Source organism: Scomber scombrus, chromosome 2 (genome assembly GCF_963691925.1).
Source record: "Scomber scombrus chromosome 2, fScoSco1.1, whole genome shotgun sequence".
Classification (NCBI taxonomy): Eukaryota; Metazoa; Chordata; class Actinopteri; order Scombriformes; family Scombridae; genus Scomber; species Scomber scombrus.
This window is the reverse complement of record NC_084971.1, coordinates 21,177,899-21,193,552: the sequence shown is the minus strand read 5'-3', so window position 1 is coordinate 21,193,552 and position 15,654 is coordinate 21,177,899. Positions and strand designations below refer to the sequence as shown.

The 15,654-nt window shown below is 38.0% G+C and overlaps 1 protein-coding gene across 2 annotated transcripts; it reads right to left on the bottom strand.

The window, feature by feature from the left end:
• Positions 1–2,198: 2,198 nt before the first annotated feature.
• On the bottom strand, positions 2,199–15,644 carry LOC133995848 (tetraspanin-5). Of its 2 annotated transcripts, none has more exons than XM_062435350.1 (10): positions 15,221–15,644; positions 11,636–11,686; positions 10,268–10,414; positions 9,983–10,153; positions 9,715–9,840; positions 6,520–6,567; positions 5,713–5,829; positions 5,557–5,618; positions 4,052–4,104; positions 2,199–3,939 (listed from the first exon to the last, which is right to left on the bottom strand). In XM_062435350.1, the coding sequence occupies exons 1-9, from the start codon at positions 15,302–15,304 to the stop codon at positions 4,092–4,094; spliced, it is 819 nt and encodes a 272-aa protein (XP_062291334.1). In that variant the 5' UTR covers positions 15,305–15,644; the 3' UTR covers positions 2,199–3,939; positions 4,052–4,091. The 2 variants fall into 2 exon arrangements, with proteins under 2 accessions (XP_062291334.1, XP_062291342.1); XM_062435358.1 differs by having other exon boundaries at positions 2,199–3,929.
• Between the last annotated feature and the right edge of the window lie 10 nt (positions 15,645–15,654).

The window sequence follows — 15,654 nt, the reverse complement described above, 5'->3', positions numbered from 1 at the left end:
GACGCTACATCTGAGAGCTTTCTGCTGCTAACTCGGCGGCTAACTCAGCTATTTGGCTAACTGTAGACTGTAGTAGTAATAGTATTGTGCGCTGAATGTATTTATACCTACAGCAGCCGCGTTACCCGCCCACTAAATCCTGAAAACAGAAATCTTGAAACACAGTTTGTGAAGCCTAGCTCCACAATTCAAATCTAAATGGTTGAAATGCTTTTTACATATTTTTTAGAAATACATTTATGACCTATTTCATATGTTTAGAAGAAAATGTCTGAATTCACTTTACACAGTCTTTAATGCCAGGCATGACAGAACAAGTTACCAGAAATTTAAATTCTGTTTGCAGGAATCATCAGTACAAATGGATGTCGAATGTCATCATACACAACATGAAAAAAGGTGAATTGATTTTCCTCTGTAGAAAAAAGTAAACAGCAGTCACTGGTGTTATTTGCTTAGACTTTCAGTGGGGCAACACTGAGAAAAATGTGAGATTTGTTAGAAACAAACACTAGATGGAGGTATTGAGCAATCTGTCATTCACTTGACAGTGTCACTGCATCTCGTCAGCTATGATGATTAAACTGGGGGGTATTCCAGGTAGGAGGTTCAACAAACTCTGAGTTTAACCCAGAACTCTGAGTTGACTTACTCTGAGATGGGAAACTCTGAGTATCCGGTTCCAGAACAGCTGATCTGAATTAGGTAAATCAACTCTTAGTATGTTAACTTTGAGTTTAGTGCGTGCGCGACCACTATACAAAGCCATCATCAATGGAGCCCCGATACCTTGATTCACCATGGCAACTACTGAGAAAAAAAGCTCGAGTTACGTCACCTCACTGTAACTGGAGCTCCCCCCGCAGGCCTGTGGCGAATATGATCATATATTTCACAAAAAGTAACACCGCTGCAGACGCTAAGGAGAAGCTATGATTGTACCTCGCTTTAGATTTTATTCATATTTGACGTAGGCTATTAAACAAAGTAAATATTAATTCAGTGGCTACTTCAACATGTAGTCATTTAAACCCCCAACAGAAAGCTGTTTAACACATATGTCCTCTCATCTAATATCCTGCTTAGTAGATTAACATTTTACACTATTTTAACACTTTTATTTAACACAATTTTGCATAATACATAATACATATTGGAATCATTGATTATAAGACTAACATGTGACGATGTGTACATGAATATTAAATAAAATACTTAACAAAAGGCAGATATGGCCGGACAATGTTAAGAAATGCTTGAGTGTAATGAACAGTGATAGCGTTCTAACAGATATTCATCTCGGAATGAAAGCACATCCAATTGAGCCCTGAATACTTCTCCCGACATAAGGCATTGCGAATTAATTCTGCCTCGATATGTATCGGATTGCGAAGAAACAGACAACCTATGTGTGGCAGCTTGCTTCAGGTGGGAGGAGACAGGTAGAAACTCAGGGTTTCTTAAAGAAAACCTGCCAGCGAGCAGGTTATGTTCACAGAGTCAGTTACCATGGTGACTGACTCAGAGTTTCAGTTACCTCTCTTTCTGGAACGGATAACACAGTTTCTCTAATCTCAGGGTTAATTTACTCTGAGTTTTCACATAACCCGCTTTCTGGAATACCCCCCTGTTCTTGATTATACAGTATATACCCTCAATTTACATGACTATGCAAAAATGTATAGTATGGTTTAATTGAATTTGACAGGAAATGTTGCTCTCAGCTCAGCTCTCAAATTGTATATTAATAAATTAAGCAAAAAGCCAAATTTCTCTGAATTTATTGTTTATATCAAATAATACATTTCATCTATAGCAGATTTTTTTTTTTTTAAAGCAGTAATAACATACAATACCTGTAAGCCTTACAAGTTTTTCGGTTATGGTAAATACTTCTATTTTCTTCTTTCACTATTGTAGTACCTCTGGCAAATTTGATGCACACATGATGCATTTTTTACTTGCTAGATATTTGCATTACCCGATTCAATAAATCTGTTTGAGAAAAAAAAAGATTAAACTGTGGGTTGTCTATAAATGCGACTGCAACATAAGCAAAGATGGGTTACTCACTCACGGATCTAACATCTGTGTACCATACTTCTGTTTCTACTTTTAACCATGGCTAAACTCAACAAAGCATTAAAACAGTCTATATGTACAGCATGCTTACACATTGACAAGACAGACACAAAGTGTATAAAGAACCACATTTATTCAGATGTATATTTACAACTTGTTACGGTCCAGTTATTTACAAGAATCAGGAGTACACATGAAAGTTATAGTCAGGAATATGTAGAAATCACATGTATGGCACTGAGTGGTAAGAAAAGTGTAATAGGTCAATATCAACAATCATGGGATGTTTTAATGGAAAAAGGGATACCTGACACCTTTATAACATGTGAAATGTAGAAATTAAGTGTTCAACATCCTGTGTGAGGATGCTGAGCTCAGTCACACTGTCTTTAAATGAAACGGCTGCTCTTAATCTCACTTAACAGTTGTTTTTTTTAAAATATAATGGTAAATTATATGCTTCCAGGTAATGTCTAAAAGAAAAAAACAACAAATTGTATTTCAGTTTGCATTTGAAATGATGCTGGTGATAGAGTCTGGACTCTATTTTCAATTACTATATGTATGTTAGCTATAAATTATTTCTAAGTTCAGTTAAGTGCCTCCAAGAAGTACCAGCATGCCATTCATTATAAACCTTGGAAATAGCTTTTATCCTTATTTTCCAGTGAAACACAGAAAAAAATCAAACACAACCAACAAAGATTTATCATCGATTAGGCAGATTTCATCAAAGAAAAAATGGAGAAAAATAAATGAATAAACAGTAAGATAAGATAATGTGCAAGGAATAGCACAAAACAAGAATGTGCGAAACACATTTTCTGTCAAGCTGCTTTTGGACAAAGTCGAGATGTATATGACAATTATGGAGCACCAAGAAATTACAGATGCTAGTTTTCAAGAAAGTGCCCCCTCCAGTTGCTGTATGCTTGACTTAAACTAACAGTCCATCAAGACAAAAGCTGTGTGGCTGCGACCAGCTTTCATCACTGTCCTATGAAGATTAAAGTGCTTAAGGCTGAGTTTTGATTTAGACGCCATATCTTCAGTTTCTCCCAATATATTTAGACATTATTTTAATGTCACTGCCAAAACTCATACAAACTGCAACTTCACAAAGCCTACCACATCTATTATATGCTTTCATTATACTACATGTTACTATATCCACCTCAGCCTCGCAAATCTCTGCGAACAAACTGTATCTGTATGATAAATGTGTGATCTCGCTGATAGAAAATAAATCTAAACTTAATTCTCCGAAGCTTTGAGTAGATTCCATTAAACATTTCACAAAGTGCTAACCAGCCGATTCAATCTAAACTAGTGACTATTTTACAAATATTTTAAAATGCATTACATTAATGAAATACAGTTAGGAGAGCCAATGTCCTACCAGTAGACAATAGGCATGCAGTGCATTTCCAGAATCACTTGATCTTTGTACACAACCCTTACATACAGCTTTAAAAACTGTAGTTGTGAGACATAAAAAACCAAGGCCCTTCTCTAAATGAAGCACTAATTCTGATAAAATATCAAATCTATTTTATGATCTTATGACGGCCTCCTCAGCTACTATCTCACAAGACTGCAGATAAATGTCATGAGCATCTTTACCATCGTAGCTGCTTATACTGCAAAGAAGTTGCAATGCATTTGTTGTTTTTTTATTGTACTATATGTGAGATGCAATACTTGTCAGAGGTGGTGCTTCATTAAAAAACAGGGCCACAGATAACTCTAAAAATAACTCTTAAGTTTATTATTTACACAGAAATGAGGCTCTTCATTCTGAACGCATCAGCTGATTAATGTATTTCCCTTCATTGCTGGCGTCTGATCTGAAGAGTCCTGTGGAAAAATGCATTCAGTATGAAAGCATACACCACAGGGCACAGGGGAGGAGAAAGAGAACAATAGTATACATTGTAATGTTAAATTAATGAAATCTATAAGTGCTTACCGGGTACATCCTTCTTGCCTTTGGAGATTCTGTGGAGGTCTTAGGTAAACAAACTGCACAAAACAAGAGACAGATTTAAGAACAGATGCTGAGCTCGAGGCATAAAATGGACAATTACAAAACAAGACTTGCTGTTGGTTCAGTGATGTTGTGCTTGGGTGGAGTGTGGGTTTCTAGCACAACATCTGCTTGCAAGATGAAGAAATCTAGAGGAAGGCCAGCAGCCAAAGTATGATGGTCATACAATAAAGGTGTTCTTAATACTTCAAATGTTGCTCAATTTTTACTCCTTAAACCTGCATAAGCTGATTTTTTTTTGGCCACTTGAGGGCAGTGGAAAGTTCTGAACCAAACAATGACATATCAGAACCTCTGAAGTTAACAGTTTGCGAACAGTTGCTTATTTACACATCCAGCAGTTACAGAGCAACATCATCATTCATTTGGAGTTGTGTTTCTGTTCACCTGATGAATGCAAGTCTATATTCACTCTGTGTTAGCTCTGTTTTTGGTCTCCATCAATTCCTGAGGTAAATGTATGAGTCTTTAGCTGCTAAATGATCCACCATGTTCACCAGCTAGTCACTAATGTCTGTTTGCCACAGGATAATGTACAAAAACATTAATCTCACAATGAGAATAGATGATTCATGCCAGATTAAGCTATTAGCTAATATCCATCTGTTGTCCCTGGGCAGGTACTCACAGAATAATTACCAGATAATGAAATGCTGATTTACATGCAGCACCATTACATAGTCTCTATCACACTACCACATTTACTTGGTGCTGAGCAGGTGGTGTACAGGGGGCTTTTAGAGCTTTTTCTCCGAAAACACCTGGCTGCTGTGACCAAAAAACACAATGAGAGCATTGAGAGTGAACCAAATTTGCAGCCTGGCAGCTACACAATGAGCTGAAATTCACTATGAATCTCTGTAAAGCCGAGGGGAGCTGCAGAGTCTAGTGATAATTCTGTCACTATGAGCAACACCTCTGACATTACAGATTATCGTTTGATACATTGCTAATACGTTGATGTTCAGCAGGTATTATGTTTACCATGGCCGCCATCTCAGTTTGAAATGTAAGCATGCTAACATTTGTTACTTAGGGGGTTACTCAGGGAGTTCAGCTGAGACTGATTTGAATGTCATTTGTTTTGCAGATATTTGTTAATAAACAAAATAACTTTTAATTGAAATGCTGACTTATTGATGGCACAGGATTAAAAAAAGTTTGGGGAACACGAAACTTATTTAAATCATAACAAACATTTATGTTTGGACTGAATTTAATGTAAATTAATCAGATTGTTCCAATCCAGTTATGGATTATGGTTGTGGAGACAACTCGGACCAAAAAAAGTAAAAAGAAAAAGCTCTGCATCATGTAGATAAAGTTATTTTACAAATCAGTTTCATAACATTATCACTGATTATTGAGAAACACGGTTCCTAACACAAGTGAAGTTGAGCTTGGAATAACAAATAATCGCCACCTACCAACTCTCTCTAACTGCTTCAATGTCACTCACGAGATTCTGCGCTAAACAGATGCCAAAAATCTAAAAGAGGAAAAAAGAATAATTGTACATGTTAGGTAAATGAAATGTTGACAGAGATCAGCTAATAAAATAAAATATTCACATTGTTCCTCACCTGTAGTAATGCAATCCCAATAAAGATGCCTGCAACCACTGTCAGGTTGTCTTGAAGCCACTTCTCAAACTGTGGGACACACCCTTTAATGTAGATGAAAGGCCTCTGCTCAGAGTCCTGAAAGTGCATCAAAAGACACATTTAACATTATAATAATCCAGCACAGATAAGATTTTTCTGGTTTAGATTTTGCCAACTCTTTAAATTTTTTATATTCATCTTTCAGTCACTTGACTGTGTGCATTCATACTGAGAATCACTTGGTTCTACAACACTTGTCTATTTTTAATGGTAGCACATGATTTCCTTTTCATGTTGTGGACTCTAAAAGCCCTTCGTGATAAAATCTCTCTTAACTTAAGTTACCCGATTGTTAACACACACTCAGCTCACTGTTTCCTGCTCTGACTCTAGTTAAAACGGATTCACTTTGGCTTTTTCTTCATTTTTTAAAGTCAAGAAGACAAACAGTCTTTTCCTTACATTATGCTACGATGGAGTAAGACCAAAGCTGATGATGGGGGGAGGAGTTTAAATACCCATTGCATTGCTACAGCATGAGTAATACAGCACGGCCCAAAAAGTACTAATGGGGAGCTGTATTTTGAAGAGTGAGGAGTTGGGAAACATACTGAAAGGAGAATATTATATCCAGGGTGGAGTACCTGATGACCTCATGCAGCCAAATATAACTGACTGAGGCAAACCTAGTAAAAGTTTCTATTCTCCAAACTGTATTTTTATGTTATATAACAACATTTAATTTCTAGATGAGGATCTTTGTCTAAGTTTCTATAAAGAGCTTACCGCTTTTGCTCGGATGTCGTATCCACACTGAGTGTTTATGACATCCTCCTGTGAAGAGAAGATGATTCATATTTATACATTTTTCAAAAGTTAAAGGCATTAAGACAAGAAAAAAATGTCAGACAATACCCCATTCAAGTCAATTTTATTTGTGTAGCATATTTCATACAATGCTCAATATTTTCTCTGAAGCACATGCTCACAGTGCTTTAGAGAAAATGAAGATAACATAGATATAATCTCTTGCCCTTTCACTTTTGGGCTCACTATCAGAATTTTATTTTTTTATTGGAGCTGTAGATAGTTTTGAAACATCCAGTGGTTGATATAATCATTTCTTTGTTATAGTAGTTAAGTGTACTTTTATAGACTTTCTAATCTACCAACAGTTGATTGTTTTACAATTTTCCCAGTTCCGTAACGAGCTTGGGGTTTTCCAGTTGTCTCTTTAGTTCTGATGTCAGCAATGCTGTCAATGATCTGACTTACAACAGAGTTTAAGTTGTCCATCATGTCATTACATGGTAACATTGTGGGCAGTGTATGCTTTGTGTATTCATAAATAAACATATCAGAAGTATTGTCATGGATAAAAGAATTTTTTATGAATCTGACTACAGTGTTACTTTTGAGTACAGAGGTCATATTCAAAAAGATACAAAAATGATCTGAATTTGCAACATCCAGAATGATTTTATCGAGGCCTTTAGAGATAACCAGGTTGAGGGTGTGTCCTTGTTTATGCGTGGGCCCCATAACATGCTGTGAAAATTTAAATGTAAAGAAAGTGTTTTGAGTCTGAGTTAGCAAGACTATCAAAGGAAATGTTGACAGCAGCTCAGCAAATTCACCTAGAAAGCCTTTTTTTGAGCTCAGGCAGGGTAATACACTATAAGTAGCACGGTAGAAAATACAAATGTCCATGCTACATCCATAGTTAGACATTAAAACATTTAGAAATTACCAGGAGAAACAATTTTACAGTTTAACCAGTCAGTATAAAGAGCAGCAATCCCCTCTGGCCTTTCTATGATTTCTTGTGCAATGTGAAAATGTAAAACTAGCAGGTTCCAGGTGCTCCATAAGAGGTCTCAAAGTACAGAATACAGTCAAGTTTATTGACGCATATGATGCCATTAACAGGGGAAGTTTTGTTAACAAAAGATCTCACACCCAGCAGTGACATTTTAGATGTAGTAAGTTTAATATAAATAAGACTTTTTACATGAGTGTCATGATGGTTTACAGATTGTATAGATTTGACAGTCTGCCTGCTGCTGGTCCTGACTGGGATTAACCCAAGCAGAGGACAATCTGAATGACTGGCAGGGTCAAGAGAGTATAATTTGTGAAGCCGGGCCAGGTCCCTTGAGTGATATAAGCAAGTAAGTGACTTGTATTTTTGCCATAACTGGAAAGGATGGCTATGTTAGGTTAATAACAATGATCAGTTAGGCAGGGTTTTGGTGGGTCTGAGGTGAATGATGCAGTTACCTTGGAGGAATGCAGTGGGCATTTTTCACAGTCATCTCCAAGTTTGTGTTGTGTTTGAACAAAATATGATGTTTATCAAATTTTGAGAATCTAACCTTGAGTGCAAGTTAGGGTGACCATATTTTGATTTCCAAAAAAGAGGACACTCAGCCCGGCCACGAGATAGCCTACTTAAATGATACTCGCAGTTTACTCAAAGATTCCTTATAATTTTAATATATTTAAAGTTTATATGTATGGATAGAATATTTTGTTATATAATATAATATCTCTCAAAGACAGAAATTCAGATAAGCTTCTCATAGGTTACTGAACTTTTTTTATTATGCCTCAATTGTAAAATATATATATATGTAAAAATGTAAAATAAATGTAAAATCGCTGGAATAAAATAATGATAGAAATAATGTTTCTTCTGTGTTAGAAAAATCTACTTGTAAAATAGCTCTTTTCAAGTCTTAGTGGACAAATAAATAAATAAATAATATGAAATAATGTTCTAAATAATACCTCTTCTCTATTAGAAAAACCTGTAGCTATGGTGGTGTTTCACAGTATGAAATGCCAACGCACCCTCCGCTGCATTTACAGCATCCTCTGTTTTTCCGGGTTTCACAAAGAACTCAGTCAACTTTGCTGAACTACTCTCACCTCCCACTGCCTTTTTATGTTTCTCTGTGTCCATATGAGCTGTGAGGTCCCCGGCACCTTTATTGGACACGGACACATATGTACCAGCTTCGCAAACGGTGCACTCATCCAGTCCCGACCGGGTCGTAAACTGGGAATTTTTTTCCCAGTTCATCTGTGAACGTGCATTTGCGCTTTGGCATCTTGAACGCTTCAGCTGCACCGCCGGTGTCTGCTGCTTTCTTGTTGTGAGTTTTGGAGATCCACCCACAGGGCAGCCTCTCGGGGATCACACACGCTAACCCAAACAATGACAACCGGGGGTGAGGGGGCACACACATATACACACACAGAAGGAAAACTGGACATTATCATCAATTAATAAAAAACCCCCGGACGCCCCGGACGGGACGTAAAAAGTGGACATGTCCGGGGAAAAGAGGACGTTTGGTCAGCCTAGTGCAAGTGATACAGTACCTCTGGTAACATCATGTAATATTTCACTAGTATTTCATATCTGCAGTATGCTACAAGTTATTAAGTGTTGCTCTCAGGGAGGATGACCTTAGTGGAACAGCATGTCCTTCGGTTAGCAAATAAAAAGATCTCTTGTGCAACTTGCATTGCAGTGAAGCAGCTGTTTTTCTGAAGCAGAGTGCTGTCACTGCTTTGCACCGAGTGCAGCAGTTAGAGCATTTTTCTGCCAAAAAACGCTTTGGTCAAGATAACTCCTCCCAGCTGCGTTCATACTGTGCTGTGCTGGCAGAGTCTGGGAGAAGTAAACACAGAGGCCTGGATGTCCTGTTGGAGGCCAGCCATGATAGTTGACAGCAGCAGCCAACCTTCTGGAGGACACAGATAACTAGGGTATCCGTCACAGGGAGGACCTTCACAACTTCCCCCTCCAGCTACTGACAGTCTAAAGGTTTCAACATCCTAGAAGGTGACCTACGCAATTTTAATTTCAACTCTGAGGCACAAGACCTCCATATTATATCTGCAAGCTTGCTTTGTTTTAACACAAAAAGTAATGAACTGGCTCTAAATCGAATGTGTTTTGGAAATACATACCGCTGGATCTTTGGTGCAGCAAGAAAAGGGCACTCCACATTTCTCACGACTTGGGTTTGAATCAGTGCAGTTGAAGTAGATGTTCAAATTCCAATCGTCAGCTCCAAAAGCTCCACAACACTCCCACTACAAGATTAAACAGACCATAAAACCTCACACACTGTATGTGTCAACAATATTCCACAGAAATGAGCAAAAATGATCCTACCAAAGTAAAAAAGACACTGGAGGGAAATGAGCAGTGTGGATAAAGAAACATATTTCTTACATATTCCTGAGTGAAATCTATCAGGTTCTGCAGATCAATGTCGTCTCTGTAGGCCCGAATGTTGTTGTTAATGAAAAAGTTGAGCTGGTCCTTGATCCAGTCTTTGAAGACAAAGGCCAAGACTCCAGCAGTCAGCTCCAGGAAGAAGATGATACCCAGGAACACGGAGAACTGAAAACACAAAACCATTCCCAGTTCTCTGTTATTATAGACACAAGAAAGACTGAAAAATCTCTGAGAAAAACTTTCTTATTCCCTCAGAAAATGTTTGGTTAGGAAACCTACAAATTTCAGCAGAAAAGAGTTTTCTCGCAGCGCTCCAATGCAACCGGCAAATCCGAGGATGAACATCACCCCACCCACCACAAGGAAGAGCCACACAGGGTCGAAGCCCCCCAGGTCTGTGATGGACGAGATGTTGGACAGAACACCCTGGTAAAGAAGCAAGGGCAGGCAAGAGTGAGAGGTTAGAGACTTTAAGTCACTACAAGAGTCTGTATGAACAAGCTCAAAGCAGTTAGAATTATCTGTTCTTATGTAAGGGAATAGATTTAAGCTTTAAAATGTGCAGAACAGAGAGAATAAATAATAGAACTTTTCAAAACACAGTAAAAAGGAAATAAAAAAACTAAAAAAGACATTCCATCTGTGTGCAACTCAATAGCTAAAAGCCATTTTACTCAGTTTGTTTAAGGCTCGAGGCACTACCAGCCGACTGCTACCAAAGGTTTTAGATCTTTAGAGTAGGGTTTATATCCTTCAAGCAGATCAGAAATGTATTTTAAGTCAAGGTTATTAAGTCATTTATAACCTGCAGAGAGTTTATTTCATTTTAAATGGACATAACATGCACATTTCCAGGGCTATATCTATATTCTGGGGCTTTGCTGGAATATCTTTACAAATCTGATCTGAAATATTCAAGTAGCAACAACATTAGCAGCAACCTTAGCAAGGGAAAGGCTACAGAACGGACAGCAGTTCATGGGCAATGTACCAACGGTCTGACGTCAGTTCGATGGCGAGGTAGCGGTAACTTTGCAAAGTGAGCAATTAGAGCAGGGTGAAGTTTTGGAACTATGACTATATTTAACATCGTCATCTGATATCATATCAATAAATAAACAGAAAATCCTAAGAAACATGTTAAATCTACTTTAAGTAGGTTATTTAAATAAGCAAACATATCAAATACTCTCTGGTTCCAGCTTCTAAAATGTGAAGATTTGCACTTTTTTCTGTTTCAGATTATTATTAACTGGATATCTTTGGGTTTTGGATTGTTGGTTGGACAAAAAATGACATTGGAAAATGTCACACTTGGTTTAAGGAAATTGAGATTACTGTTGTGAGTGAAACTAAAGATATTTTAGAACTCACTCGACTATCTGTGCCCCCATCAAAGAACACAGTGAATGAATCTGTGAAATGCATCAGATTCATTGAGTCCATTGTTCAGAAGGGCGTCCCACTGGAAAGCACGACATTCCTTTCTGATTCAGTAAAGTCCCTGTGCGGACAAATGGGTGTAAACATGAAGTGACTTATGTAACTGAACTGCTTGGTTTATGGAATTTTTGCAGACATAAATAAGTGAAAGGATTCCCTCAATTAAATTGACAACTTCTCATCCCACAGAGGCATATAACTCACCTTCTCACTCCATGCCCACAACCCAATTCCAAGGAACGCCACACCAAGAAACTAACAGGAAAAGGAAAAAGAGACAAAAGAGAAAGATTATTTTGCTGTGACTGAACATATAGTCATGACAGAGAAGCACCAGAGAAAAACCACAGAGAGATTTTCCTGGCAGTGGTCCATTACTCAATATTTCTCAGCCCAGTCTGCTGTATCAGCAGGAGACTCCCACATTGGAAAGCAAATTTAAACAGCCTGAACGCATACAAGTTCAACAGCTGAAAAGCTTATTTCAGGATTTGAAGTCAGGAATCAGCACATTTATGGCGCTGTTATCATTGCTTATATTTTGATATATATATAGAACAAAAACAGACTTATTTGTTATTATCAAAGTGATTAATCATTAGAATGAACTCGTATTAACTATAAATGTGCGTTTTGTTCTCATTTGCTTGTTACAAATGCTATGATTTGCTCACTTTTCAGTTTTTTGTTCAACTGTCAAAAACAGGCTGTTTAATGGGTAACTCTAATACACTAACAGTAAGATTCAAATTGAACATCAAAGTTAAGACAGCGGAAGTCTGTTCCTAAGACGAGAACTGACGTGTGGTGCCAAAGCACTGTATAATATATATCTGTATCTCAGTTTTCTATATGTTACCAAATGCAATGTTTTAGTATAGGTTTGTTAAATCCTGGCAGAAATATTAAAGGGGGCCCATTATGCTAATTTCCAGCACTATATTTTTTATTTTTGGACTCCACTAGAGTAGCTTTTTTCATGATTCACAGTTCAAAAAACTCTGTATTTAACTCTCTTGTCTATCAATGTGGTAAGTTACTGCTGATGCAAACCCAACATTTCCTGCTTTACTGCTTTATATTAAAAGCATTCCAATTACTAAATAATGGGAAACTTACAGGAAATTAAACGTGTTCCTCTCCGAATTAGCAGAGCTTTGTTAGCCGCTCAACAAGATATGCAGATATTTGGAGCTATTTGTTCAGTGGATCAGTCAGAAGTAATGCATGGAGGAATAGTACGAGCAGAAACAGCCGCAGTGATGATGACGTTTGATAAAGCGCTGTAGACAACCAGCACACCTCCAACAAAACTTGTTTTACTTTGCAACACTGTGTAATGGAAAAACACATCAGTGTGACTACCCCCAAAAATGAATGTTAATGGAGCGGAGCAGTGAACTTGTGTGTTGTGCTTGGAGCAGATAAACACATTAAAAAGTCAGTCACAAGCCGATGTTGTCTTGGGCTGAAAGTAGAAAAAACTGTTGGAAACAGAGTTCAGAATAGTCCGAAGCCAGTGCTTTTTGTAACAGGGATTAATTCTACATACATTTACCTCATTATTTGACATGTTGACCATGTTTAATGTGACCATCTGACATTGTAATCTGATGACTGAAAATAAAGAAAAAGCATAATAGGTCCCCTTTAAAGACGACTGAAGCATTTTGCAGGTAACTGTTCAACTTATTTATGAAGCAGATGCAGAGGAAGGGTTGTTTTTGACAGCCAGCTTCCTCTAATATGAACACAGAAGGGGTCAGAAAGGACACTGCACGGTTGGCAGCAAGCCTCTGTAGGGCCTGTAGGCCTTCCTTCTCACCACCCTGAGGTCTATTACAGGCCAAGGAACACACAATGGTACTTATTGTACAGATTTTAAAGTAGGCACATATAGGACCACTCCTAGGATTAAATAAGGCTGTAATAATATTTCTAAATCCATCTAAGATACTGTCTTGGTAAATAACAACAATGTGTCAAAGCTGAGAGAACAAATATATTTATCTGATATCATCTTCAAACATGCCCACAAACCCAAAGTTTTATTTAACGCAATAAATGTTTGTAAATTGGATTGAGGATCTAAAATGCTGGATGGCAAAAAGTTTCTTTCAGCTGAACCAGTCCTAATCTTCGGCCCGGCAGACTACTCTGCATCCACAATCAATGTCTTCAGGCCTCTAAGGTCTCACCCTAACCCTCACCCTAAACTACCACAGTTCTTTCTATGCAGGAGTCTGTCAGCCATATCTCACCTGCAGCTGGCTCAAAATGCAGCAGCAAGACTCCTCATTGGTACCAAATAGAGAGATCATACCTGCCCTGTACTAGCCTCTTTTCCTTGGTTACCAGTGAAATACATACTTGATTTAAAAGATGTTTTGTGTGTGTTTAAAGCACTGCATGGACTGGCACCAGGTTATCTGAACTGATCATCCCTCTGTTCCACCTCCAGACCCCTCAGACCTACTGACCAATCACTGCTCTCTGGTCCACGCACCCAGTTATAACATTTTCAGCTGTTGGCCCTAAATTGTGGAATAGTATCAATCACCTTCCCCCTCCACTGACATCCTTAAAACAGGTCTAAAGACCCATCTTTTCTCTTTAGCCTCATCTTGAAGACATGACTGACCACACTGACTTTTATTTGTTTCCATTTCATTTGTTGTTTGTGTTTTGATTTTATCGAGATTTTCTATGCTTTCATTAATTTACTTAAATCCTCTTATTTATGTTTGTGTTTTTATTTGATCCTTCCTGTGTTTACATTTGATCGTTTATGTGTTTTTGTTTGATTGTAACCATCCATCAAATAATTTCATGATTTACTTTGTCTGTGAAGCACTTTGGTCAATGTTTGTTGTTCTTAAATGTCCTTTATAAATAAATTGAGTTGACTTGACATTTGTAATCACTAACAACCCTTTCCTTTTTAGAGGATGCCATTCCCTATTTCTTACTATTGTTGAGAGTTTCAAACAGCCAACAGGGTGTAATTGTAATAATCTCAAGAAGGGATGTCTAGAGCAGTGGTGCTCAAAATTGGGAACCCCCTCCAGGACCCCTGGGGATCCTGGAGGGGGTTCCAAGATGTCACCAGCAAAAAGGGGTGACATTTATTTTCACTTTAACTCCATCCACAAGTAACACCATGACAGCATGTGTGACTATTTTGGTCATTGGTTTTATATACTTTCTGTGATAAAACATCTAGGCTAAAAGCAAAGATTTGATCAGATGGTGGACCCTCCGGCTAGATCTTACCAAATGACTCTGTGGTCTAATTTGTGTCAGTTTCAGTTCAAAAAGTTTGAGAAACATTGGTCTATAGATACTTAGGAGATGAGGTGTTTGTTTTGGCTGTGATTTCACTGCACAGGAGGGATGAAGATGTTTTGCTCATAGTCTTCACCCCCTCCCCCCATTTCCTCCAATAAACACACACACAACATCGTATTTAAAAACGTCCACAATTGTAGGTACTTTGATGTAAACAATGGATGTGTCTGTGATACCGAATCAGGAAAAACCCTTTATTGGAGCTCCTCACACACTGCTGCTGTGCACACACAAACAAAAGCGTGCTGATGGGTGACAGAGAGCAAGTGCGCTGGAGCGGTGAGTTTTTAATGCAGGGATGAAATCATCGAGGAATAAAGAAAAAAAACACGACTGTCACAGAATTAAAGCTATTGTGCATAGAGGAAACATACAACATGTCATGTCAACGTGTTCAATTGAGGATACAGTAGGCCTGAAATCACAAACAGAGGGACTTACCCAGAAAATGATGTTGAAACCGAAGATGAAATACTTGATGCAGCAGCTCACTTCATGAGCCTTGAAATGCTTTCCGGACATCATCTGGATGAATTTCTTTTTTTCACAAACGCTGCCGGTAGTGAGAAAGAATCACATCTATGGTCTTCTTATGTTTGACAGCCTGGTTTGTGGAAACACCCTTTTTTTATTTTTTACGGCTCGACAAAACGCGCCGTCGATTGTTTCAGCGTCTAATAATAAACATCATCCTGTTTTCCCGCAGACAAAAAGGCGCAGATGAGGCCGCAGAGCAGCGTTTAGTCTGTCAGTGAGTCTGTTAATTATCAATTAACCCCTGATATGAATCTCCAGAGGTAAAACGGTAAAATAAACCTACAGAAATCAACCAGATTGAAACCGATGGTCTCCTATCTGACCCATAATCTAGACAT

Bases quoted from the DNA above. Each gene is read 5' to 3' on its own strand.
- LOC133995848 (XM_062435350.1), bottom strand. From the start codon at position 15,304: ATGATGTCCGGAAAGCATTTCAAGGCTCATGAAGTGAGCTGCTGCATC. The intron at 6,568-9,714 runs GTATGTATTTCC...TTCTCTTCACAG, and splicing joins GCTGCACCAAAGATCCAGCG to GAGGATGTCATAAACACTCA. The intron at 5,619-5,712 runs GTGAGGAACAAT...TTCCTCTTTTAG, and splicing joins TTGGGATTGCATTACTACAG to ATTTTTGGCATCTGTTTAGC.